The following is a 25,998-nucleotide window of genomic DNA, read 5'->3' as shown; positions in this document are numbered from 1 at the left end:
TTGCCTTGATTAAAAGATTCTGATTCTAGTAGTATTCTAAGTAGTAGAATTCTAAAGTAATTCTCCTAGGAGAAATGGCATCTGTTCTCAGATAAAATCCTGAAGTGTTTATAAATCTTTATTTTATTCTTAAATGAATTAAAGTAAATAAAACATATAGACCTGTGTTTTCATTGTGCCAGTCATCAGCTCCCCAGTGAAAAATCCTGAACAATGGACCATGGCTGAACCTGATTGCTGACCTCTGCTCTAGAGCCACCTCCACATTTCACTGCACAAAAATATGAGTATGTAACAAATAAATCTTTGAATCTGTCTATACCGCCATCCCTTTTATTTTGAAGGTCAGAGTTCCATACCAGAGGTCTTATTGTTCCCATGAATGCAACCTGACTGAGTACTCACTTACTTACAGTTTATTCATCTGTACGCATGGTTTATCAGTCTGTGCACTCTGGTTTGCTTGGTTATTGCCACATTTGGCAACTAAAAGATTGATCAAGTGAGAACATCACACAACTTCATGAGTTGGCACTGAATGCTGACATAAATTGCTGTTGCAGAAAAGTTCTACGTAAATGTAATTTGTAGAAACTTTATGTGTAATGTACTGTTCACATTCATGAATACTTCAAAGGATTCTAATAACATTCAAATAACATAGAGGATGTAGAGGTTTATTAGAAGTACATGTGTATTTTTCTTATAAGAAATGGTTCTCTGCACTAATAAAGTTCTTAGTGAATGTGCAGCTCAAGGTCAGAGAGGGGTTTCCATCCCAGAGTGTAAGATATACAACTGAAATATATGCTCACCTTATCCCTCAGAGTCAAAAGGCACCAGTGGAAGATGATGTAGAGACATTCAACCATGTTAGAACCATTTTAGAACCAAAACTCGCTTGCTGGGATGGATGACTGTGGACATTGTCTCAGCTTTCTTTTTGGCACTATATTGTCATAGGGTTTCATCACTGGTGCAGGCCTCTGCATCAACATCCATTCAACACAGAGCACTCTCTGGGCTCAGCTTGCAGAGGGATATGTGTCTGCCTGACTGCTCTCTGTCATCCCGCCCTCCCTCAGCTGACAGAGGTAAGATAGCAGTCTTTTGATGTCAGGAAGAGATTCTTACTCCTGGCTGTTTCTCACCAATTCACATCAGTCCAGTCACTTACCAAGTCTGTTAGAAAGAGTGAGAGAGTGCTTTGTGTTTTCAGATCAGAGCAATTTGCAAATTCATTCACAAACAGCATTAAACAAAAGAAGCTTAGATATAGAATCTCTCATCACTGTTTCTAATGGGCAGTAGATTAACTTTCCTACCTGATGACATCTCAGTTACTTCACTACACAGTTAGGGGAGAAAGTTAGACTTTCTCAAGAAAATTGGTGGTTAAAGTAAAAGGTCTGCTTTAACACTGACAACCCTGGAACTGCAGAGAAGAATCCTTCCACATCACACTGGTGAGATTTCTGTGGACAAGGACCTGTTTTTTTTAAATAAAAATAAAAATATCACATCACAACAGTCATGTTATGCATGTTGTCCAGATCAGATTTGGAAATAAGAAAGACTGACTGAACTGAAGTCAACTAAAAAACTCCCAATTTCCCTCTCTCAAACTACAAGGACATTAAATCTTCCCAAAAGAAGTGAGAGTCTCAGTGGCTAGTTTCACATCTTCTAATGTGTGTTTTCCTTGCAGTTTTGATAGTCATTGTTCCATTAACAAGATTAAGAGTATATACCATTATCTTTATATGATCATTCCTCATGCCTTGCATGACCTGGAAATTGATCTGATCCATAGAGGCAGGGGAGGTTGCTCCTCCTCTATTTTTGAGTGGCGAGAGGGAGATCAAAATGTAAAAAAGAGTAATTGGTTGGAATTCTTTGGAAAAACAGTGAGACCAGCAGGGCAGGCAGGACTTCTGTGTGAAGTGGTGAAAGGAGAGGAGAGGAGGATGGGCTCTTGCTGTCCTTGTTAGGGCGGGATCTCTTATATCAATTTTATATACCTCATTTTTTTCATGCTAATTGGTTATTGGCCAAAACCATGGATATATAAAGAGAACTGGATACAGGACTGGTCTTTGAAGCAAATGTGACATGGTGTCCAAACCATGTAATTACAACGTCATATGATGCACATTGGCCCAAAGAGACTTTTTCCCATAGATTGACACTGTGAAAGAGATTTCTGTAAATCAGTAGATATATTTTTTTGAGTGCCACAACCCCTGTGAAATGACTTATTGAGCCGCACAATTGAACCATTTTATCCCCATTCAAGTTAGCTGGAGAGCTAAATGGAGGGAAGTTAGCCGTCTCAGCCAGCGGAAGTCTTTAGTGAGCATGCTCTATGGACCACATGTGCCAATGGAGCATGCTAATGTTTTCATCTGTATAATTTCTTTACAGTGGGAAGTGGCTTTTTTGGCATCATGCAACACTCATAGATATATTATAAGGGCTGGATAGGACCACCACTCAGCCTTGCAGCCAATTTTCCCAGTGGTCACTCGTGGTATTACGGCAAAAAATACCCCTGCGGCCAAAAAAGCATTTTTCCCATAGACCACTAAAACTGTTGACACGACACCTCCAACTGCAAACAAAGTCAATTATGAGTCTTTCTATTGTGAATTTTTGATCCATGGAGGTTTTATATTTGTAAAACTTTCCTTGAGCTGACAAAAGTGATTTAAAAAACCGTGACTGTCATCACGATGTTAAGTCTATGGGCCGAGGAGGAACTTGCGGTCAGGGCCAGTGGTGGAAACACCACTGTGCATTTTCAGTGGGCTGCATAACATGGAAGCAAACCCAGAAGCTAGGAACTCTATTTGACATATGCACCAGCTGAGCAATTCTTATTGGACTGAATGGATACCATTTTCGGTCCAGTATCCAGCTCTTATAACACATTCATAGCGCCACAGAGCAACTTTCATAGGAATGAACAGGGCCTCGCCTCCAACGCTGTATCCAGTTCTGTTCATACATGCATGGCCAAAACATGTAAAATGATGCTCCAACAGAGGATGTCCTCCCTAACCAATCAACAATCAGAATACAATATTGACATTTCCAAAGTAATAGACAGATTCATACATTAATCCATCACTAAAAAATTACATTTTATTTAGGCCTTTTCCAAATCCAAGTCCAAATTTACTGTTTTCAGATATACGTTCCCCATTTTTATCAAGCAGTAGATAGCTACTTCCAACACAACAGTTAGCATGTTGTAGCAGCCCTGAAGGACTGTTAAGGACTGTTAAGCTAACAGTGAGAATGGATTTCAGCTGTCCGGGCTTCACACATAGCGGGACTACGGTGGCATGCCGTGGCCCAGTGTACTCCTGCTCTGAAGTGAACTCCTCTCAATAATAGAAAGTTAACAACACAATTTAAATGAAACAACTGGGACATTTAGCTTGTTTGTCATTGTTGCTAATGATCAGACTGGTTAACCAGCAGTGACAATATTCTGTTAACAAACAAACTAGATGAGCAACGGCCACAAATGCAGTGGGACATCAGGACATTAGTACTTCATCTCCATTAAAGAAAGAACCAAGATGGCACACATACATCTTGCAGATGTCAGCCTGATGTATAAAATTGCATCGGCAAGATGTAGTATGGAGAGCGTTTGCTAATTGGCCAGACGATGTTTGGATGATGAATCAAAGCTGCACTGCCCAATCACTTTACAGCCTTTTTTAACTATATATGACCTTTATTTATTTAGGTTGGATGTTTCAGACAGCAAATATTTATTAGTCATATCTATGACTGAAATGAACATGTATAAACATCAAATTTCATGGGAATATAAGGCGACAGTGAAAAACAATAATTTGTAGATTTGTAGATTTAATTTATTGATTGGGACAGTGTGCAGTTTTAAATATTAAAGATGCACTGCACCGGGGTTAGCTCGAAGCTAATTTGCATCCGTAGTCCCCCACAATCAAAACATACAACAACACCACAACAAACAGTACAAAGCAAAAAAAACCCACACAGAACACACCATACAAAATACAAAATACAAAGCTAAACACAACATCACATCACAAACAACCACAATGTCAATTAGAAATTAATAATGTAAACATGTCAAATTAAAAGCAAGACTACCTGTGTAGAGGATGGAAAAAATAGCATCTATTAGAAGTAGTAAAAAACTGACACCCCCCCTTATTTTTTTTAAATATACAACATGTAAATAGCAAGTGACTTAATACATAAATCCCCCAGATAATACATTTGGGTTGAATGTTGTTGTTGTTATATCTTATGACAGTAGGGGTCACTGTAATACCAGGTCCAGTAAGAAACATCCCACTCAAGCCCGTGTTGGTCATGTCAGAGACAAAATAAAATGGCACTTGAGTTGGTCACACACCGATAAACTTGTGTCTGTTCCTTACTGCTCCCCAGGTATGTAAAATGTGGTGTAAAACAACTTAAAGTGGGTCGACATACTCCCTAAACATTAGCTAAGCATTCGACTAGATTTGTGAGTTAAATAAGTGCTCAAGGACTGAGTGTGAACGTAGTTTTGTGTCGAGTGTATTTTTCAAGCTAGCATCTGTTGTTTACACTGCCTAGCTCACAGTAACTGAGATGCAAATGTGGAGAGAATAGTTTTTGGTTTCAACCACATTCTGAAAATAACTAAGTACAGTAGATTTTCAGTTTCTTGTGTGAGGGGAAAGTATTTAGTTTTGATTCCATGAGCTAGAGGTGAAATCATGGTGAATTTGTTGTACTTAATGACGCTGTAATAATATATAATGGCGGGCACCAGGTGATGTAGTTCATGTAAACAGACTAACTTGGTGTTAGAGAGAGGAGAAATATGTATGTAGAGATGTTATATTGTGTTTCATCATCTGTGCATTTGATATTGAAGTTATGAGATTTTATTGTGTTTTATCATTTTTGTGTGTTTGACATTACAGTTATGAAATTTAATTGTTTGTTTCATTGTTTTCATGCACTTGACGGTGCATCTATGCAAGAGTATTCCATTTATATAAAAGTATTATTAGGGCAAAAGGCAGTATCAGTTAAGCGGGAATATGTCCGCAGCCATCCAGGACTGTGTAGCAACCTTGCTGCTGGCCCAGGTACCCCTAGGCTTGAGGCCGGTAACACCTGCACTAATGAAAAGACCATAGAAGGAGTTTAGACTCAGTGGTCACACAGATGATTGGTCTTTAGTAGATTTTTTAATTTGGCCTTGAATGTATTGATTGAACTACAGTTCTTCATATTATCAGGAAGGGCATTCCACTGAGTTGTAGCTTTCACAGAGAAAGCAGACTGCCCAAATGCAGTGCGATGAAATGGTATGGTACAATCTTGTATAGAGGATATTCTGGAGGATCTAATAGAACTTACTGAGCGAGTGTACACAAAGTCACATAGTGTAGGAGGAGCCAAACCATTTAAAATTTTATAACTAGGCACAAATTTGAGAATAATCTAAAATTCTCAAAGTTCAGTAAATTGCATTTCTCCAGTACCCTACAGTGATGGAAATGCATTGGCTTTTTGTCCAGAGTTTTTAGAGTTTGTTTGTATAAGGACTCAAGAGGTTTTATGGCTGTTTCTCCAGCGTGCCCCCAACATGTGATGCAATAAAACATATGGGAAAGAATTATATCATGCATAAATATCTTGGCTCTGTCCAAAGAGAGACAGTTTCTAATATGTCTAAAATTTGCTAAGTTGTACTTTATGGTTTTAACCATTTTTTAACATGTTTCTTAAAGTTCAAATTTGGATCCAGTGCCACACTATGGTTGTACCATAGTTTTAGAGAAAAACATACCTTTTGTCTTGTTTACATTTAGACTCAGACATGATTGATCAAGCAAATGTGTGATCCTTTCCAATGCAATTGTTAGCTTAGCAGCAGCTAACTCAGCTGTTTTTGCGTGTGTACACAACAGTGTAATCTGCATACATTTGTAGTTCTACATCATGACACTGTTGAGGGAGATCATTAATATATAGGCTACATAATAGGGGACCTAACACTGACCCTTGTGGAACACCCATTATGCACGTCATGTTACTGGACAGTCTGTCGACAACTTTAACACATTGTATCCTATTAGATAAATATGAAGACATGCATGCCAGTGCTCTAGATTTTAAATTTAGAGAGTTTTGATATTAAAACATCATGATTGACTGTGTCGAATGCTTCACGCAGATCTAAAAATACAGCACCAACTACTCCTCCTTTGTCAAGTCTTGATTTAATTTGCTCTATTAAGTGCAAGGTAGCAGTTTCGGTGTAATGATTTGCTCTAAAGCCAAATTGCATACAATGTAGACCAAAACTGCTTGTATTAAGAAATGTTGTCAGTTGTTAAATGACAATTTTCTCAGTAACCTTTGAGAGTACTGGTAGTATACTTATTGTTCCGTAGTTACTGGCTTCAAGGCGGTCTCCAGATTTAAAAACAGGCGTGACAATGACACATTTCCAGTAATCAGGAAAGGAGTTGTGTTTAAAATACAACTTAATTAAATGAGCAATAGGGGGGTTAAAATATCTTTGTGTGATTTGACAAACATGGTGTCAAATTGGAAAGCATCTCTACTTTTGGAACTTTTTAAGGATCTGATTGTTTTGTTTACTTGTAATTCATTAGTCTCTACCAGCTCAAAAACCTGACCTGTAGCATCCATAGGAACAATATCCAGTTTCCTTTTTGTAATTTTTTTTCCTAACTCATACATGAACTCAAGAAAAAAAATATTTAAGACAGAAGCAACAGTAAGATGATCTTCAATTAACTTTCCCTGTACGTTGAGTTTAAAATCTCCTAAAAATTTTGGGTCCCTCTTTGTGAGATTAGCAGTGTTTTTCCAGATCAATTTACTATTGCCTTTTGCCTCATTCAAAAAGAGAGAGATACAAACTAAATTTAGCTTCTCTTAGCTCTTGGATAACTTTGTTCCTTAAACCTTTGTAAATCAGCATGTCAGTGCCTCTTCTAGTTTTAATTGTCTTCCTCAATGCAGTATCTCTAGATTTCATTAGTTTCCACAAATTTTCATTAAACCACGGTAAATTGTTTTTACTTTAAGATTTTATCTGTACCTCACATTAAATCTTTCCCTCACAGAGTTGATTCTGTGAGTAAAAGTATCACAGCCATAGTCCAGATCATCAGAGGATAGTACATCATCCTAGTTCAAGCTGTTAATTTCACTTACAAATTCTTAGCTTTGCTAATTGCTTAGCTCTGGGTATGCATTGAAGCATCATTGTCTTAGTTGCCGTGGTCTTAAATCTACTTTTAGTCAGTTTTCTCGCACATAAGGTTAGGTTATGATCTGATAAGCCAGTGATTAAATTATAACTTTTAGTTATTTTTACTGGTTTGTTAGTAAATATCAGATCAATTTGTGTACTAGAGCATTTTGCAATCCTAGTTGGGCCTTTTACTAGTTGTTCTACTTGGAATTTCTCTGTGATCATTTTTAGTTTTTTCCTCTTAGATTTATCCTCCCAGTTCACATTAAAATCACCCATAAGTAATAATTCTTTGTTTAGATTGCACTCTTTCAAGACCTCTGTGAGTTGATCATAGAAAGTGTCATCTGCAGAAGAGGGCCTATAGACACCTATGATGTTAAAAGACATTTGTTGGGATAACATTATTTTTATCCCAACCTATTCTAATGTGTTACTCGCATTATAAACCGCACATTCATATTTGATGTTGTCTCTCACATAAAAAAGCACCCCTGCTCCTCCTCCATCAGGTCTGTCTCTTCTGAAACATTAGTATCTGGGCACCGTGAACACACTTGCAGGAGTTGTTTGTTTCAACAATGTTTCAGTCAGACAGAGAAAGTCCAGATTTGAGTCAAACAGAAGATGAGTTAGCTGACTGCTCTTTGCAGTAATGCTTCTGATGTTAAAATCTTCCCCGAATAGCCCTCTTGGTATCAGCTTCCCATCCCATAAGACTTTTGCATGATTGACAGTTTGGAAGGTTTTGAATAACCTCTGCCTTCTCACTGCAGGGTTTCGACACACAGTGGGGTCAGCAGCAGGTTTTGTGAGAGAGACACTGGATCTATCAAAGTTTCCACAGCCCGGTAACGAAAAGTTATTCATTGAGACATCATGCCTCTTGTTAACAAAGATTGTTAATCTTAAGAAGGTCTGTTAAGGGAGAAGCCTGGCTCAGAGAGTTGCTGCTCATTCATCGCTGGCACCAGAGGAGTCCCAGACACACTCAAGCACAAATCAGCATCGAAGTTCTGCAGCACTCCAGGGGTCACTGGTCCAGGATTTAGCTGAACATCTCCGGAGAGCAGGATCAGCATGAAGAGGAGACCTGCTATTCTCTGAAATGGGCTGGCAGATAACTGGTCCACTGGATCGGTGATTCACTCTGGCACCTGGGCTTGTCCGTGCTGCAGGACAGAGGAATAGATTGTAAAATATCCCAGTAAGTTATGATGAAAACTCACTGTAGGGGCGTCAACTGGCCATGAGCCAGCATTTGTCCCAAGCTCAATCACTTGGCGGTCCAGTTGTTTTCCATCGATGTTGATTGCTCTGGCCAGACAGACACATACAGGCAATACAGCAATGAGAACCAACAGTAGTCCACAAAGCACTCTGTGAAACACAGGTGTTTTTGCTGATGAAACACTGCTTTGAACTTGACGCAGTTTTTGACAGGCATGCTCTGTGGTACAATAAACGGCCTCGGATGACAGTCCTATGTAGAAATCCCATCCAGGATCCCAGGGGCCAGAGGGTAGAAGCTCCTCTTAAGCCCCTCGGCACCGGCCCGGTGCACCCGGAACCTCCTCTCGACCCCAGCAAGGAGAAAAGGCCACCATCCGGGTGGTTAGGAACCCCAGAAGATCCATGTGGCCAGGACCGTTTCCTTTGATGTTGAAATGGATGGTCTTACTTGATGTTTAACCTGATGTTTGCATTTGAAAACCTAGACTGGCCTGGTAGCAGTCGGCAGGGGGGTGAGCTGACCATCTCCTCATCCCGATGAGTGACCCCCAGTCATATGCCATCACTTCTTGAGTCCAGGGTGCATAGAGAGGCTCCAGCATGCGTGGATTATATTACTAGCAAGGATCCTTTAAGATTTCTTCTTGTTAAAAAAAAAAATACTGATAGCTTCTTTAGTGCTGTATCTCCTTTGGAATCAATGGTGGTTGTTGTTACTACCCAATCCATACCAGCTGCCCGATCTGTTCAGCGGGTCTGCTGCAAGCGGCAACCTCCGGGGCTGGAAAATGAAGCCAATGCGGAGTGCCAAAAACAGTATTTCTTTGAATGGCCACTTGAGGATGGCTCCAAAAGCAAATCAATCCCCATAGACCCCCGTGTTAAAATGCCCAACTTTACAGCAGAAATAACATGTTTACAGTCTGGTACAAAAACAGTTTTGATCTAATTTCCCCATTCATGAAAACTGTATGGGGGGTGATTTTTTTTTATAATTCACCTGTTTAAATGTTATTAAGCCATAAAGTTAATAAAGTTATGCATAATTAAGGATGTGGCTACTTTGAGTGACAGGTCGCTAGCCACTAGGTGGCTTGTTTCAGCAACCAGGCTTCATTCAGCCTGCCTCAGCTCCACTTCTTTGCTTATTTTGGATTAGCCCTGTGGAGTCAGGTACTACCAAAATGGTGACAGCCAGAGCCGCCCACTTTGAGCTTCAAAACTGCTCTTCAGAAACCAGTGAGTGATGTCACAGTGGCTACATCCATATTCTTTACAGTCTATGGTCCGCCGTCTTGGACAGCTAGGTCCGGCAACACGACTTGGACAAACCACACCCAGAACTGCAGTAAAAAAAGCAATTTGTTAAATTTAGTTATAATTACGATTACATTTGCTATTGATTATTTCGGACAGTGGTGCATGGTTTCCTGTCATAGCATAGCATTTTTTTCCCCAAATCAATTCAAAGGGGCTTTATTGGCATGAAAAGAGCAATATTGCCAAAGCATAAAAGTATAATTTGTCCAAATATTTGGACAGTACACAATAACAGTAATATGAACATTAACACAACATTAATATTGATATATATTAAGAATATATAAACAGTATATCCTATGCATGTGTGTGTGTAGTGATCAAGAGTATGAGCATATGAGTTATTACATAAAAATATTTGGTCCATGTTCAGGTTCTTTGGTGGAATGCAACACTACTCATTCAGTAATGTACTTGAATGTTTGAGCTCTGTCTCTTGTTTCTTCCATCTTTGACATTAATTTGATAAAACACTGGGACTTTTTTCTTTTTACTTAGATCCTATAGTTGTTTTTATATTGTTTATTTTGGTAAAACTGTTGGTTCATGTTCAAGATATAATGCTTTGGTCCTGAAAGTTATAAAAGTAGTGTTAAAAAATAACAGTATACAAACTTTCAGTATCTGCTTGAGCATTCATTCTGAAGACATATAAGCCACTGCCTATATTACCACAACTATATACCTTTACAGCTCTTCCACTGGTCTTTGCCTCTTTCGTCCTCCAACACTGTCTTGGCTCAACCTGAGCCAGTTTTGTATTGCTGACTCTGCTTCAGCTTCTGTAATGTTCAGCAGGGCTCAATTTCTAAGAACTAACACTAGAAAAGAAAATATATTAAGCAAAAAACATCTGTCAATTTCAATTTAAAGAGTGGTCATGGGCTGCACCTCAATTCTCCCAAAGTGTGCACTCGCACAATGCCTCTCATGGTTTTGTTTTAAATATAACAATATAAGTATTAATATCATAAATATTATTAAATAATAACAATGATAATAATGACATAAATAATAATCATTTATACAGCTCCCTTCCAGATGCTCAAAGTCCTAGTAGAGGGAGGGGGAGTAGCCGTTTCATCCACAACCAATGTCACCAATCACTACACATCAGCTACAGTAAGGTGACGAGAGAGAGGGGGGGGGCACCTCATCCAATACCAACATAACATCCGTTTGGGTGATGCTCAGCTGCAAGTAACGGTTGGACTTACACAGTATAATTTCCTTGACTGGTCTTGACTTGATGCCAGTCTTCTGTCCTCTCCCACACCAATTTAATTGGATGGCTAGTTCAGGTACGAAGACCTACGTCCACATCTGCCACACAGTTTTTTTTTTTTTACAAGAGTTTCCCCCAGTTGTGGGCAGCGTTGCAATCTGTAATGAAAATAGATCATTAAAGTATTAATACAGTGTTACTACAGACAATCCAAATCATATTGTCTTTCAAATATGTCTCTTACTTACAGAACACATTAGTTCAACCCCTCATCTGCCTTTTTGCAGCCCAGAACCCAACAACTGACTCAACTAATCAGTGTGTACCCCCTCAAAGTATTAGAGAACATACCACATGTTTCTTAAAATGTCCTGACCAAGTCTATCATCAAATTTATTTAGCTCTTCTTATGTAAAAATACACAAATAGACACACCGGGGAAAGAAAACAATAAGAAAACAAAAAGCAATCAATACTACCGTAGTATACAATGCCACTTTAATGTACATATGTGTGATACATACCTTTCTGGTGGGACAGGATGGTCTGCAGGAGAGGGTAGTCTGACAGTCTGACACACACAGTCCGAGGGGGGTGGAGGTGGAGACATATGGGGCCAGAACAGTGACATTTACATTTTGGCATCGAAAATAAAATTTGGCATTGAAATCAAATCTGCACTGAAAAAAGAAACATGTATTGGCACTGAAACAAGTATTGGCATTGAAAAAAGTTCCACTGAAAAATAAAAAACAGGCATTTTAAAAAAAATACAATCTTTCAATCTTATTATCTTATTTTATTTTATTTTATGTTTTTTAATGTCAATCTTAAGATTTTTTCTTCATGCCTGTCTTTTTTCAATGACAGTTTTTTTTTACACTCAGTTTTTTTTTAGTGTCGCCATTTTCAGTTTCAACTTTCCCTTTTTCAGTTTCAACTTTCTGTCACCGTTTTGGCGTAGGGGGGAGGGGTTTGAGGGAGGGGCTAGGAGCGCATTCACACTCCTCAAGAAGAGACCACACATTTCCGGAACTCGCCATCTAGTCCGCTCAGAAGCCTGATGTGACCTCACTTTGAGGCAATAGCCTCTCCAAGTTCAACTGGAACTTCCAAATCAAAAGTAAGTCTGTTTCTTTCTGTCGTTTTTTTTTTTTCACATAGAAGTGGGTTGGGTTGAAGTAAACTTTTGTTTTGATGAAGTTACACTGGTTTGGCAGAGGTCTGCTGGAACAATAACGTTAGCTAAGTTGGCTAACCTGTAATGTCTCTCAGGGTTTCAGCCACTGTTAGCTGAAACCAGTGGGCTGACCCTCCGCCGGGCCTAAGCATTCGGGACTAAACTAAAGCGTGTTATACAAGTAGCGTAGCTTCTTTAAAGAGTAGCTTAGTTTTTGTAGCCAGAGTGTAGTAGAGAGTGAGGGTGTAGGAAAACCGCTCTCCAGCGCAGAGCACTAGCTGAAAGACCCATTAGCACTAGCTTCACAGTGGAGCTTACAGGCCCAGTCAAAACAATTCAGCTTAGCTGACCTGCTGCGTTTATCCAGTGCCAGTTACATGTGTAAACTAGTGGCTGTGGATGAGAGGGGAGTTTACTGCTGGAAGTCAAAGCCATCATATTTAAGTTTATGTTCTGCTTGTACTGTCTCCCTTACTGCAGGATTTTGTTGCATTTGCGGCACCGAACAGTTGTAGTCCATTAGCTCGCTGTGAATTCTCCAGAGGATTCACTGTTGTGTTCAAACATGGCCTCCTCTCTGGGCTCCTCCCGGTAATGTCCAGGAAATGTCAGGGTTGCAATGCATGTGTGAAAGGGGCTTTAATGACGGATCTTCCTTACGGCTTCAGTGCGGCGTATCTGTATAAAATAGCTAGTGGTAGCTAAGTCTCCAGCCTTGTTATGTCTTTTGTTCTCTAGGAGTATGAGGCCAGTATTATTGCTGCTGCGCAAGGCCTCATAAATGTGCTGTCACAAAATGTTCAGCAGCAACCTCACACCTCAGGGCAGTCAGAGCAGCAGAATCAGCAAGCACAAACCCTGAAAGAAACAGTACAGGAGGAGATGACCAGGTTTTGAATTTATTTGTGATCATTATCTGATATTGGATATATTTGATGGGAAGATATGTTTCATAATGTTAATTCATAAACTTACAGTCATATGTAAACCTTCCACATGCAGGTCATTTCCTGGCTTCTTTACCAAAAGAAAAGGCAAAAACCAATTTTGTCCCATACAAACCACTCAAGGGAAGAAGCCTAAAATTTGCAACACTAAGCCACTCAACGTCTATGTAAATTTGGTGAATAAGGGCTGTACCAGCACTCCTTCTGCTGCCAAAGAGTTGGAGTTGAGCCAAGCAGGTTTAGGGAAGAGGTCCCTCACCTTGACAGATGATATGAGCCATGCAATGGTATTGTAACCACTGTTTTTAATTTAAATGAATCATAATTTAAATGTTAGAAAGCAAGCACATGTACGCTGCTGTCAATATAAAATTATTTTGATAAAATACTTAACTACTACTACTAAAATACTTTTGTACTGTACTCTTTCACCGCCTTTTCAACTGAAGTGATGGTTTTCTTCGGTAAATAAAATTCTCACTGAAGAATATCCCAAAATGTGAGGAGTGGAAGGGTGGCTGTTCTACAAGACTTCAGGTGCATTACATACCATTTTCAAACACCTTTCCTTTACTTTGGATAGTGCAGGGACATCAACATTCAAAACTCTTTCTCTCACTTTCTGTATATGCAGGTGGCCATGGTAGAAGAAAATTGGTTGCAATTCCTCCTGATGAAGATGGTTATACAGGAAGACTGATTCGCAGTGCTTCAGGTGCTGGGAAGACCATTGTTTCACAGCAGCAGGACCTTGATCTTACTCCATTGCCATGGGATGCCACTGAATTTGCATGCCAAAGAAAGCATGCCTCTGCATATTCTAGCATTACACATTGAAGGTTGAATGGAGTCTCAATCTACAGCAGATGATGATGAGGTGAATGCATATATTGTTAATTGTAAAACAGACTGTTATTACTTATTTGTACACAGAATTGGGAATCGCTGTGTAACTAATGATAGAATACTTTCACAATGTTTTGTCCATGGTAATACTATATCATAAAACTCGTCCCAATGTCTGTGTAACTGAAGAATAAAATATACTCCTTTAAAAGTCCAAATTTGACAGTATCTGCTGGAGCCACTCTCCAGTTACCACTGGCACCACTGTTGCCTTTACTTCCCACATCTTTTCTAGCTCCTCTTTCAGCCCTTGGTATTTTTCGATCTTCTCGTGTTCCTTCTTCTTGATGTTGCTGTCGCTTGGGATTGCTATATCTATCACCACTGCCTTCTTCTGTTGTTTGTCAATCAACATGATGTCTGGTTGGTTAGCCATCACTAGTCAGTCTGGATCCCAGACGTCCCACAGGATCTTGGCTTGGTCTTCCATTGTGACCTTGGGACCTCCAACCCATACTCAGTGCAGATGTTCCTGTACACTATGCTTGCCACTTGGTTATGGCGTTCCATGTACGTTGTTCCTGCCTGCATCTTACACCCTGCTATTACCCTGAACTGCCTCAGGAGCATCTTTGCACAGCCTGCACCTGGGGTCCTGTCTTGTGCAGTAGATCGCCGCCTCTATTGATCTTGTACTGAGTGCCTGTTATTGTGCTGCCATGATCAGTGCTTCTCTGCTGTCCTTCAGTCCAGCCTTTTCCAGCCACTGGTAGGATTTCTTGATATCAGCCACTTCTTCTATTTGTCCATGGTACATGCCATGTAGGGGCTGAGGGGGTTCAGGCCTATGCTGAACAGCAGCTGGGATAGTGCATCACCTTGGTATATGCAGCACTTGATGGTAACTTGTGCAGTTGGCTTTACAGCCCCATTGAGTTCTTGATGAAGGTTCTTAGTGTCCTGTTGATGTTGTACATTTCCAAGCATTCCAGTATCCATGTGTGTGGCATCGAGTCATAGGCTTTCTTGTAGTCAATCCAGGTGGTGCACAGGTTGGTCTGCCTGGTCTTGCAGTCTAAGGTGACTGCTCTATCGACCAGTAGCTGGTGCTTAGCACCCCTGGTATTACTACCAATTCCTTTCTGGACCCTGCTCATGTATTGGGCCATGTACCTATTCATCTTAGCCGCTATGATGCCGGACAGGAGCTTCCATGTTTTACAGAGGCAGGTTATTAGCCGGTAAGTGGATGGAATCGCGCCCTCCTGGGGGTCCTTCATGATCAGGACTGTCCCACCTTGGGTTAACCACTCTGGATGCGTCCCATCCATCAGCAGTTGGTTCATTTGTGCTGCCAAGCGTTCATGGAGTGCCAGTAGGTGTGGATCATGTCCGGGCCCGGTGCTGTCCAGCTCTTCATACCTGACACTCGTTCTTGGATGTCTGCCATTGTAATGGTTACTGGATCTTGTTCTGGGAGATTGCTGTGGTCTGCTCTTAGGTCCACTAGCCACTGAGCATTGGTGTTATGTGATGCCTCCGTATCACATGTTATTACCTTGCCACTGAGAGTACACTTTGGATGGTTCGGTAGAGAACATCCCATTTATTCTCCTGGCATCTGCGTCTCCTGTGTATCTCTTCAGAGAATACACAGCCTTTGCTTGGCAGTCTCCAGTGCCTCAGGTATAGACAGCTTGTACTTCCTAGGTATCCCTTTTGTCCCCACACCTTTCTGTAGCTCTGAGAGTTGACTAACTTCTCTCTGTGTTGCCTTGATCTTGGCCTCCAGCCTCCTTCTCCATGGAGGGTAATGCTCTTTGTGGATTATGGTGTTCATCTTGTAGCCAAGCATCTCTAGGATCACTGTTGCTGTGGTGTATATCAGCACGTCCTCTAGCAGACTTTCAGAGGGTACTTTATCACTTAGCCTTGGTAATCGGCTGCGGGGGTGCTGGATGTCCAGCTTAGTCATGATCGTCATTCTCAGGTCATTTGCCATAAGGGCTTGTTGGGGCTTGGCACCCAATCTGTGTGGGGAAGATGATGATATCTCCCCTCTGACCCATTGTCTTGGCTCCCCCTTGCTGTAGCATGTTCGTTGCACCTCATCAATCTCTAGTTTGCGGATGCAAGCAAAGATTTTAAGATCTTCATCATCCGGGAAGACCTTGTCCAAAGAGGCTTCATTCAGTGGCAAAGACAGAAGAAGAGTTCCCCTGTCAACAAACTCAATGTGACTTTCATTGGAGAAGCAGGGATTGACAGTGGTGCAATAAGCAAAGAATTTTTGACAGGTAATGTAATGAAACTTGCAAGACAATCGGAGGGAGTGAACACAACTGAATCAGGTTCATAGGTACAGTTCAATTAATTTACTGGATTGTGTTGTCTGTCATCATTTACTGTAGAAATGATGCATGGCATTGAGAAGTGACTGTTTGAGGGCAGTGGCAAGAAGGGAAAGAGTCCTGTCTACTCCATTAGTGACAGAGAAAATGGTTTCTACAGGTAAGCATTGTTTCATAGTTGCCCTACATTATGCAGTTTATGCATGTAAGTGTAAAAGTCACATTTACAATGTCTGCAATGTTTGTTGATGACGTGTTTTCAGTCAGTCTGGCTCAGGATGGCCCAGCACCATGCTTCTTCAAAAATTGGTGTTACCAGTTTCTTGCAACAGGAGACTTTCATGCTCTGCAGCTGACCAGTGATGATGTGGATGATCTTGAATATGCTTTACTCATAGAAAAGGTTAGTATATCTGCTGTGACTAGCTGTAGAAAACAATTAAAATGCCTTCCTTAGGGTACAGTATTTCATTGCCATCCTGTTAATGAGTTTATGTTTTAATTTTAGGTGGAGGCAGCAACTGATCTGACACAGTTCACAGAAGAAACTGTGAGTTGTGGTTACACAGAGCTGCTAAAGGTGGACAGAAAAGACAGTATCATAAGGTGTGTATGTACAATTTCCAGAGAAATGTTTTTAAATGTATATATCTAATTTATGAATTTTCAAGCACACAGCCTTCTTGGCACATTAGTTACCACTATTACTGAATCCACTTTAGACTTGGGCAAAGTACACTGTAATATGGTGTCTATATTAGCTGATGTCACAATACTTAAGGTATGAAAGAAGCTTAATGATTTCATGCAAACAGTACATTTAAAAAAATGTAATTAAATGTTATTTAAATTTAGTGTTCAGTAATTTTACACTGTTTTTTTGAAATGCCGCATTTGTACTTTGTAAGTAAAGCCTAACCTTGGTCTTTCAGAAATTTAAAGTTGTGTGGAAAAAGCATGTATTACCCCTTTATTGTTTGGGCCTCAGCAAATCAAGACAAACTTTGTTCCCTGTTTCAATAGAGCCATTGTTCTACATGCTACAGTGCGTCTGACTCCCATGCTTCAGCAAATTAGAAATGGCATGAAGGTCTACAACCTTCTGGAGGTGATTGGGAGGCACCAAACTCTCTGCACAAACCTGTTTGTCTCCAAAGAGGATGATGACAGAGTAAGGATGCTGGACATTACATTATCCAGAGTTGCTTCACTGCTATGATTTAAAAAGAAACCATACAGGATGTAGTGGTATAGTTGCATCTCTTTTTATGATTGATACAATTATCTTTTTATGACTTTCTGTTATCACTCTGCTTAACTTTGTTTTGGAAGAATACAGAGTCATGTATAAAGTGGACTGTGGGCTTTTTAAAGGCTTCTACCTATTTCAATGTGTGTAATAAACCCCCTTTTTTCTTTTGCTCTATTTTTTTCCTTTTCCTTTTATCTTCAGCCGGGTGCTGATTACATAATGAGTATCCTAGCACCTGAGCTAAGTGAGAGTGGAAGTCGAAGGCAAGCAAGAGAAAATTCCATCATCAACTTCTTCCAGGACTTTCTGCAAGACCTTGAAGTGACAGGTTTGACTCTTTACCTGTCTCTATCACAAGTGTAATCAAAAGCAAAAGTTTTCAGGCCACTCAAATCTGCCATACAGACAGCTGTTACAGAAAATGAGTGAAGTAGAATCAGATTGAACATACATGACCCACATTTGGTTCTCATTTGGTTCTTCAAGCTATTTAGCACCCTGACATCTCCTTGTCATGTTGTGTTTTAACCACTAAAAAGTTGGACTGTAATATTGTCATGTGACAACATAGTAGACTACAAATTTGATCGAAAGATTTCATACTGGGCAAATGGTATTGTTTTGGATTACATTATTCTACTCAAAAGACTGTTCCTATATTTGTTTTAACTTTCAATGCAGTAGGATTAGGTTGAATTAAACCTTTTGGATTCATGTTGCAAATTGTTGAATAGGGCCAGCTTCTCACAATGTTTGATTTTTACACCATTGTAATGAAACATTCTTTCAAACAATAGATTTTTTTTTTCATCATGCAGGTGAAGACCAGGAAATGTGTGAGCCTCTGACCCAAGAAGTGCTGCAAAGTCAAAATCAAGAGGGGCATTGGAGTCTAGAACAACAAGAACACTGGACAAGGGCACAAGCCCCTTCTTCCATAAGATAGGGCAGCTTTTAAAATAAATGTGAGATTTGAACACCAGTGCAATGAAAAAATGCCTGGTCACCAAATTTGTTTCCCACTTGTAAGTGCCTGCACAAATACAGTAACTCTTTCTGTTGCACATATGAATACATACAATGAGTTCAGAGGTATAATGGCAGCAGCAATCAGAATGAGTAGAGGTTTCAGTCGAGTGAAGAGGCAGTTTCATGACCACCCATGTTTTACTACGCCAAGTCAGCCAGTATTGTTTTATTATGTGATTTTCAAGAGAAATACTGTTAACGGTATGATTGTTTAAAAATCAGTTCAGGGAGCGATTTTTTGTGTACTCTTTAATAACAACTCAAACTAAAACAGTTACATGAAATATTAGTGTCTGGTTCATTACACTTAATTCCCCAAATTCATTTAGTTTCTTGTTGAGTTCAGTTATACAAAGAATGTATTTACGTACCACTGTTAACAGATAAGATTAAGAAAAAGCTAAATCAAGAACTTTTATTTGCATGACACAGGTCATGTTAACTAAAATGGCAAGTGTGATGCTCACAAACAGGTTCTGTTCATTTCTCAGATCAAGGTTGTGGGATTGAAGAGATATTATCAAAGATAATCATTAATTATTAAAATCAATAAAATTATTAATGAGAATTAATAATAACGGGGCACCACCCTGGAGTCAGGGAAAAAGATTCAGTCTTTCAGTCATTCCAATTCAGTCTCAAAGTGTACTAATTTATCAATGTAGAACTTTGATTAACAATTAACTTAATAACTATAAACAAAATTATCATATCAGTAGCTAATTAAGTTTGAAGGATTTTGGAGTTCTTCACAGAGCAGAGGTTGGCAAAACTCATTCTTGAGCAACATTAAAACAGACAACAGCTATGTCCAAAAGCATTTATTTAACAAACAGGTAAAAGAGCAAAACACACAATATTAATCTAGCTAAGTATACCTATATACAAGTGTGTGTGTGTGTGTGTGTGTGTGTGTGTGTGTGTGGTGGGGGGAGACAATGGCAAGATGGCTGCAGTCACCTGGTGACTGAGCACATGGCATGCTGACAATTTGGCTGACAAAGGGAACTACAGAGATAAAAGGCCAGACCATGAGGTGTCTTGAACCACATGTGCTGCCTGAACCAAAGTTTGCAAAACTAGGTTTTAAACCTCTTAACTGTGTGGTTCTCTGTTCAAGGCCAATTGGTGTAGGTCAAGGTGCCAGGTTAGGGAGAGGTTAGTTGCATGCAAGGCCTAGTTACTGGATGTAACATGTGTTAAGCATGCTAACATTAACCTAGCGGTGTGGCTAAGCAATGACCTGACTATGAACAACAGGGACATCACAACAATAGTCAAATGAATAACCTTAGCCAAATCAATACATGTACAGTACATTGATTAAGTTAAACATTCTTGCTTAGCCGTGCTATGCTTCACTATGTTGCTAGGCTATGCCCAGTTGTTACCAGTCCATGAAGAAAGAGATACTTTGTGGTGTTTTGCTTCTTAGCTGGTGAATCCGTGGAAGAGACAGGCTTAGAAGAGTTTGGCTCCAAAGCTGAAAGGATGCAGGATTTGCTATGTAGATCTGGTGCTCCAGTCGTGCAGGTCAGAGGGCCCAGGTCCAGTCCTTTGTGTAGAGTTAGTGGCAAGCTAACTGTTTCGTGGCTGCTGTACTTGTTAAACCAGCCAGCAGACTTGTGTGGTAGCTGCTGGCACTGGAAAACTTAGTTTCTGTGTCTTAGGCAGGCTCTTGCATCTTCTGCCGTAAAGAAAGAGTTCTGTGTGTGTCTGCTGTGAGTAAGCCACACAAGAGAGCAGAGAGCTGCTCCAGCAGAGAGCTGTAAGGAGTAAGCGAAGCAGAGAGCTGCTCCTGCAGCTGGAGGAGAAAGAGCAAGGAGCTGCTCCAGCCACAGCTGGAGGAGAAAGAGAGAGAGAGAGGAGGGGGCTCTCTGGTTTTGTTAACCTGGATTCATGGGTAGTGTTTCACACCTTAGGCGTGAACATCCAAGGTTTCAGGTTTCTTGGAGTCTTGAAGCATGTGGTCCCCTAGTGAGTCCCAACAAAGAGCTTTCAAATTGTTCTGTTTTCCACAGATGCAGTACTTTTAACATTTGTACTGCAAATTCATCTTATTCAAGTGAAATCAATTTTCTGGGAAATTTGGAGTTCTTTGCTAGCATATTCATAGTAAAGTGTCAGCAAGATTGGCTTGGTTGATGTTGACATTTTGTGGACTAAAACTCATAATGAAGTCTTATATGTTGTGTTCAAGTTGCCAATAATAATGTGATCTTTAGCCTCAAGCATTTTATCTTTGTGAATATTAACTACAACATAATGTTATGTTGTGCACAGGCCAGTAGATGACTAACAATTGATATAGTGTATCAGGGCATCTCATTTGTTTTACAGTTAGGCCTTTGCTAATTTGTAAAACCCACATACAGCAACGGACACTTTTCTTTAATTAAAAGTGAAGTTCATACTCTTCAGTAATTTGTCATTCATTGAAAGGGCACAACTTAAGTGTTTTACTTAAGTGTATTATGCAGTTTGGGTTAACAATGACTAATTAAGGTAACAGTTAATCTACATTACAGCTGCAATGATTGATTGATTAATGGATTAGTTGGCAACTATGAAATTAATAGCCAATTATTTTGATTATCGGTTAATTGTCAAACACAGCACTACTTGACAGTATTATTTATCTTTAAGTAGAGAGATGTCTACACCATTTTCAAAACACAAAAACCATTGACCATCTACATCAACTCTACAGACAGCATATGATCCTGCCTTGTATATGACTGAAATGTTACATAGTAAAGTGCAGCCTTGTAAACGTCTCTTCTACAGGGAGTCAGAGGATTGATGGCTGCCCTCAGTCCTGCCATTGCATCTGGCCCCAGAGGGCACTGGATGGGTGGAGGAACTACTCCACCAGCAGACTGTTCTCTCAAACTGTCAGGTTTCCAGTTTGAGACATCATCTTGCATGTCCTGTAAACACAAGAAATTTGTGCACCCAACCTGTAGGAGAAGTTGCATTTCATTTGTTAAAAAGGAAAAAAGTTCTAAAACATTTTTAACTATACCTCTAGATTCTCTGGGGCTGCCACAGGGTCCTGGAGAAGTCCTACGGTCAGTTGATTGGGAGTCAGGTTTTGTTCAGTTCACAGGAGATGGTTATTCTACCCACTAGTGAAAGTGTCACGGTCCATCTGGAGGCGTGGTACAAATATGTACTGAGCACAGAATAAGTGCAGACTGTTGGAGGGATCAAGCAGGCAGTCCTCTTCAAGGCCATGAAGAAGCTCATAATACACACTTGTTACAGCCATCCACACGTCACGCCACAAGTGCTCAACCCTACAAGAGAAAACAAACAAACAAAAAACTTACCAGTTTACCATATTAAAAAAAGGTCCAATATATGACATTCAGTCCCACTAGATCTCAACCTCCTGCTTATTGCCCCAAAAACCTTTTAGGCAAAATTGACTGGCATGCCATGCCGAGGGCATTCCATGAAAACTAAAAAAACTTCACAATTTACCATCTTTATCTACTTTCGATGCATGTGCAATTTTTGAGCACCCCTAGCACCTAAAAAATGCATTTGAATGCTAAAATAATAATTCTAATTACAATAGAGTCCATATAATAATAATAATAATAATAACAATAATAATAATGATCTCTACAAAAACAATAAGTTCATGGAACTGACTGTTCCTTCAACTAACTTTATCTCAGTATACTGCTCTTCTTTTCAACATTTCTAAACAAAGAATCTTAAATCTAATAAGAATAATAATGAGAAGAATAAGAAGATTATTGTGGATCTTTAATTACCATTCTGAGGACCCTTGATGGAATACATTTGTCTTGCCACACAGCCCAAACGTCCCATTCTCTCTTAGATCCCTGCAGAATCCACCTGATGCATTGATGCTGACACCTGCTCCGATCTGACACACTGTCCCAAGGCTTGCAATTCACCCTTCATCATCCTGTATCTGATGTGTGGCATCCTCTGTTTCACTACATAAGAAGAGGCTGGAGGTCTCTCCTCCTCTTGTAAACGAAGTAATCTCAAAACATCAGATCACAAGCAACATCACTTGGCAGTTGTACAACATCAGCAAAAGAGCAAACAAGTTCCTTTTCACGACTTAAAACATAGTGTAAATAATCAAAATCCACAGGCTGATGTTAGAGAACTTCCTGAAGCCTTCTCATCATCCTCTCCATGAACTGCCTCCCAAAGGTGCCTGTAATTAACATTTGAAGAATTATTACTAATGTGATGACATTTATCAGTACTCAGGTTGCATGGATTAGATGAAACATCCTGCTATGATGAGTTACTCTATCTTAGAACCAAACTAAGTTTATGGTTTTTGCTAATCAAAAACAAAATGGATGAAAAAGTTTGCAAATATGCACCACCACCATAAAAGCCATATCATATTAGAAAGCCAAATACATAAAAAGCTAAATAGACAAACAAATTTTTATTAACTTACCGTTATCTGTTGGAGTCATGAGTCTGCCATCTCTCTCCACTTCAGCAACACCTCCCCTGACCTGATGTAATGCTCAGGGTTTGTGCTTGTTGATGCTGCTGCTCGGAGTTCTGAATTTCTCAGTGCTGGGGTGTGATGCTGCTGCTGAATATTTTGCGCTAGTTTATAAGGCCTTGGGCAGCAGGACTAACATTGGCCTCAAACTCCTGGAGAACAAAAGACATCACAGGGCTTACCTACCATTAACCACAGGCTCTTTTGTAGAGACCCTGCACTGAAGATGTAAGGAAGATCTGTCATTACCCACCATTGTATTTTTACACTGAACCAAACAAAGAAGGCACTGTGCCTTTTATACCGAGGAATAAAGGCGCATTCAAATAAATAACTTCTAATTTGTAAAATACTAAGCGTGTTATTAATAATTAGTCAGACAACGAGCATCACAATTATTAACAGAAAATTTCTGCTCCCTGAGTGTCTGCAGCAGCAGCAGAGTGGCTGAATGAGACATCTGTCTTCCCTCCTGCTACATTAGTTGTTAGCCAGCAGCTGTTCTCATGTCTCCCCGGGTATTGGTGCTTCTTTTCGGGAGAAACTCTCCCGCTCTCTGGATGGCAGGTGGGTTACTCCGGTTCTGATTCTAAGTGGCGGTCGTTCTCTGGCTTGTTCCTGCGTCTGTGTGCACTGGAGACTGGTGTTGCTGGACCCTCACCTTTGCACACACGCTCTCTCCCCCTCCCTCTCTACCGCACGCTGGCTGGCTCTTTAAAGAAGCTATGCTAACAGTTGCTTGTATAACACGTTTTAGTTTAGAAAGCATCTTAAAATACATTTTAAAAATTCCCGAATGCTTAGGCCCGGCAGGGGATCTGCCCGCCGGTTTCAGCCAACAGTGGCTGAAACCCTGAGAGACTGTGTAACAAGGGCTAACGTTACAGGTTAACTAACTTAGCTAACGTTATTGTTCCAGCAGACCTCTGCCAAACCAGCATAACTTCATCATAAATTTGTCAAAACAAAAGTTTACTACAACCCAACCCGGTTCTATGTGGAAAAAAAAAAAAAAAACGACAGAAAGAAACAGACTTACTTTCGATTTGGAAGTTCCAATTGAACTTGGAGAGACTATTGCCTCAAACTGCAGTCATGTCAGGCTTCTGAGCAGACTAGATGGTGAGTTCTGGAAGTCTCTTCTTGAAGCGCGTGAACGCACTCCTAGCCCCTCCCTCAAACCCCTCCCCCCTACGCCAAAACGGTGACAGAAAGTTGAAACTGAAAAAGAGAAAGTTGAAACTGAAAATGGTGACACTGAAAAAAAACTGACAGCATAAAAAAAAATTGTCATTGAAAAAGACAGACATGAAGATAAAATCTTAAGATTGACATTGAAAAACATATAATGCAAAAAAATATCAAAATAAATAAGATAAGATTGAAAGATTGTAATTTTTTTTAAATGCCTTGTTTCAGTGCCAATACATGTTTCTTTTTTCAGTGCAGATTTGATTTCGATGCCAAATTTTATTTTCGATGCCAAAATGTAAATGTCACTGTTCTGGCCCCATAGAGACAGGGCCTGCTTGAAAGAGGGGGACAAACAAGAACACGTATTTTGTACAGCACAATGAAACACCATTGAAAGAAGTGAAGTACTTGCCATACTTCACAAAAACATGTATAAATAGACACACCAAGGAAAGAAACCAAAAAGAAAAGAAAAAGCAATCAATACTACTCTAGTATACAATGCTACTTTAATGTACATATGTATGACACATACCTTTCTGGCAGGTCAGGATGGTCTGCAGCAGAGGGCAGTCTGATACACACGGTCCGAGGTGGATTTCCTCCCCAAGTTTTTGAGTCACCAGCCGCCACTGATCTGGTCCCTCATCATGAAGAACTTTATAGTGCTTTTACTTCTGTTTGGAAAAGCAAGGACGATTAACGGAGGAGGCTTGACAGTTTCAATCCCTATGCCTGGTGATCACAATGGCCGTGGTAAAGTTCACCACATTTGGCTTGCCAAAAGTAATACGTCTCAATTTCAATTCTTAAGTGTTTGCACATGTGGTATAATTTTATAAGACTTATGATGTGCTGAGAGAAAGAAAGAAAATACAATGCAAATGATTACTGTTAAAATGATAAGCATTAAGTAGAAGTGTGTTGAATTATTATGATATTGTATGTATACCTCACAAAAACTTGTGATTGATATATGGGCATAAAGTATATCACACTCAGAGCACTGGATGAAATTGTAAGAGTGTGTTGTATTAAACTTCACTTTTTAAAAAATAACCTCAAGAAAGGATCGAGAAATAAGGGTGTAAAGTGGGTGTAAAAACTAGGACATGCCCAGGCATGTCCAATTCTGCCAAAACCTATTTTTAGGACTTTGGGCCTGCAACAGGTGATGTAGAGAGATTATAATGGTGTAATTTGCTAGTATGAAGAGGTTGGACAATAGGTAGGTAGGTACCATATACAGGTACTAAAAACAAGGGTGATGACCACAAAACCTCCAGTGTGTGTGTGTGCATACTGAAACCCAAAGAGCACTGGTGAGATTTCATCAGTTCAATGTTGTGCATAAACCATTTTGAGTAAGACAAAGATTGGGAGACTTTTTGTTTTAGCTGAGCAATTCCCACTGAGTTTCAGTGGGAAGAAGTGTTTAGACATGATGTCAGAGAACCCTCAAAAGTTCTTCAAGACAAGTTTCTCACCAGAAAATAGAATGCATCATGGGTATGTCATCAAGTATACTGATGTCTTCCACTAGCCTGCTCTGTAACTAAAATTCCTTAGGTGCCAGGTGATAAAGAGATCTACTATATCATTCAAACTTTTGTC

The 25,998-nt window shown here is 39.9% G+C and overlaps 1 protein-coding gene and 1 long non-coding RNA gene across 3 annotated transcripts; one reads left to right on the top strand and one right to left on the bottom strand.

The window, feature by feature from the left end:
- Positions 1 to 12,010: 12,010 nt before the first annotated feature.
- On the top strand, positions 12,011 to 19,499 carry LOC122987983. Of its 2 annotated transcripts, XM_044360053.1 has the most exons (11): positions 12,011 to 12,195; positions 12,991 to 13,142; positions 13,255 to 13,486; positions 13,649 to 13,736; positions 13,834 to 14,076; positions 16,457 to 16,556; positions 16,660 to 16,799; positions 16,905 to 17,002; positions 17,420 to 17,567; positions 17,850 to 17,976; positions 18,467 to 19,499. In XM_044360053.1, the coding sequence occupies exons 6-11, from the start codon at positions 16,466 to 16,468 to the stop codon at positions 18,592 to 18,594; spliced, it is 732 nt and encodes a 243-aa protein (XP_044215988.1). In that variant the 5' UTR covers positions 12,011 to 12,195; positions 12,991 to 13,142; positions 13,255 to 13,486; positions 13,649 to 13,736; positions 13,834 to 14,076; positions 16,457 to 16,465; the 3' UTR covers positions 18,595 to 19,499. The 2 variants fall into 2 exon arrangements, with proteins under 2 accessions (XP_044215988.1, XP_044215997.1); XM_044360062.1 differs by lacking the exons at positions 12,011 to 12,195; positions 12,991 to 13,142 and having other exon boundaries at positions 13,155 to 13,486.
- Positions 19,500 to 21,741: 2,242 nt separating this feature from the next.
- LOC122987980 lies at positions 21,742 to 24,453 on the bottom strand. Its single transcript, XR_006404676.1, has 4 exons — positions 24,230 to 24,453; positions 23,137 to 23,342; positions 22,463 to 22,881; positions 21,742 to 21,976 (listed from the first exon to the last, which is right to left on the bottom strand). It is a non-coding gene; the product is annotated as an uncharacterized LOC122987980 (long non-coding RNA).
- Between the last annotated feature and the right edge of the window lie 1,545 nt (positions 24,454 to 25,998).

The sequence above is a fragment of the Thunnus albacares genome, chromosome 1 (assembly GCF_914725855.1).
Source record: "Thunnus albacares chromosome 1, fThuAlb1.1, whole genome shotgun sequence".
Taxonomy (NCBI): Eukaryota; Metazoa; Chordata; class Actinopteri; order Scombriformes; family Scombridae; genus Thunnus; species Thunnus albacares.
The sequence above is the reverse complement of the archived record's forward strand: the minus strand, read 5'-3'. Positions and strand labels throughout refer to the sequence as shown.